This window comes from Trichinella spiralis (genome assembly GCF_000181795.1).
Source record: "Trichinella spiralis strain ISS 195 chromosome Unknown Scfld4, whole genome shotgun sequence".
NCBI lineage: Eukaryota > Metazoa > Nematoda > Enoplea > Trichinellida > Trichinellidae > Trichinella > Trichinella spiralis.
Genome location: NW_003526943.1, coordinates 11,164,136 through 11,165,722, shown reverse-complemented (window position 1 = coordinate 11,165,722; position 1,587 = coordinate 11,164,136). Strand labels below are relative to the sequence as shown.

General features: G+C 34.3%; 1 protein-coding gene across 1 annotated transcript; it reads right to left on the bottom strand.

Annotated features, from left to right (window-relative positions):
- Positions 1-232: 232 nt before the first annotated feature.
- Tsp_06474a (hypothetical protein) lies at positions 233-1,234 on the bottom strand (the record flags this gene model as incomplete). The annotated part of the gene is made up of 3 exons (XM_003378498.1): positions 233-935; positions 1,000-1,090; positions 1,150-1,234. Coding segments are annotated over 3 exons (879 nt in total), but the record flags the coding sequence as incomplete, so codon positions are not given.
- Between the last annotated feature and the right edge of the window lie 353 nt (positions 1,235-1,587).

Genomic DNA, 1,587 nt, shown 5'->3' with positions numbered 1-1,587 from the left:
AAATGTGTTAAATTAAGTAAACGCCCCACTATCCAACAACCAAACAGTCGATAATAAATACATTAAATTAAACGCTGAAAATGGTTTACTGTTCTTCTGTCGCTCATCTTTGTTTATGCACAATAAAATGCCCATAAATAACTTTTTTTTTTACAGAAAAAACAATTTTTTCTTACACATGTCAGCAGTTTCTTTGTAAATAATTTTAAATTAAAAGCTAACGTATAATTTTTTAAACATCAACAGTAGCTGCTTCTCGAATTTGTTTGCGCTGCAGATAACGTGCACGGTACTCTTCAATTGCCTGCTCATCATTTCGATGGGCAAAAATTTGCTTCAGCTTTTTCAAACGTTTTGCTTTAACTACTTTTGGATCGACAGTACCCAACACAGGATCGGCTTCTTGTTCTAAACTTTCCGCATTCTCACCTTCGGATGATTTTCTGTTAGAACGAACAGATTCCCTTTTAACAGTATCATGATCACGCTTTTTCGAATGCGTTCGACGTTTTTTATCGCCAAACGGAGAGTCCCTTGATCTATATTTATGAGATCTGTGATGTCGCCTTTCCTTTGGTGATCTATGTCGATGTCGATCTGCATGTCTTTCTTCCTCTCGTCTTGAACGATGACGATGATGATGATGCAATTGTGGAGGTGGGCTGGGAGTGTAAAACTGCCTGTGACGCGTCTGTTTTCTCCTGTTTGCTTCCAATTTGCTTTTATTTAATTCCTCTTTAATCTGCTCTTCGTCCATTTCAAAATCACTTACATCACCTGTATTCTTCTGATCATCTTTCGCAACTTCACTTTCTGACGAAGATGATGATGATTCATCACGCATTCGCCTGTATTGCTTTTTCGTATTCGTCTTTGATTCAATTTTATCAAACCCCACCAGTTTATCATTAATATTTTGCGATGAAGCATCGGCACTGAAAAGGAGCTTTTTACATTTCTTAACCAAAAAATTTCTTTAGTAATATAAAAGTACAAAACCTCGTTGAATTCGAACTTTCCGCAGTCACATCAGCAAGAAGATGACGATAAAACCCAGACAAATCTTTCTGTTTTGACACATCCATCATAGCTTAAATTATAACTGTTAATAAAGCACAAAAGACAAAATAAAATACAATAAACAGAAACCATCCAATCTGTCTTTCCGTTCCATTTCTTCATTGTGCTTCTGCAATTCTTCTAATTTGCGACGATATGTACCAGTAACAAAAACCTAAAATATTTTCACAAAAATACAAATTAATTTTTAAAATACCGTCTATAATAATTTTCAAAATTAATACATAGAAAATAAAAATATTATATATTTTTATACTGTAACTCTTATTCAAATAGAACCATGATTTTCTATATACTGTAAGCTTCAATTTCACTTTATAACGCAAAAAATAGCTTTAAAATAAATCGAATTATTACACATTATAAGGTGAGATGGAATGTCGTACTTCTTTATCTGCGGAATGATCGGCCTTCGGCTTCTCTTTCACGCTGCTGTTTCTTTCTTCCAAGCTTATAATCCATTGCGCTATGGACAGCAGCAGCATGAATGCACTACTTTGGCTAAAA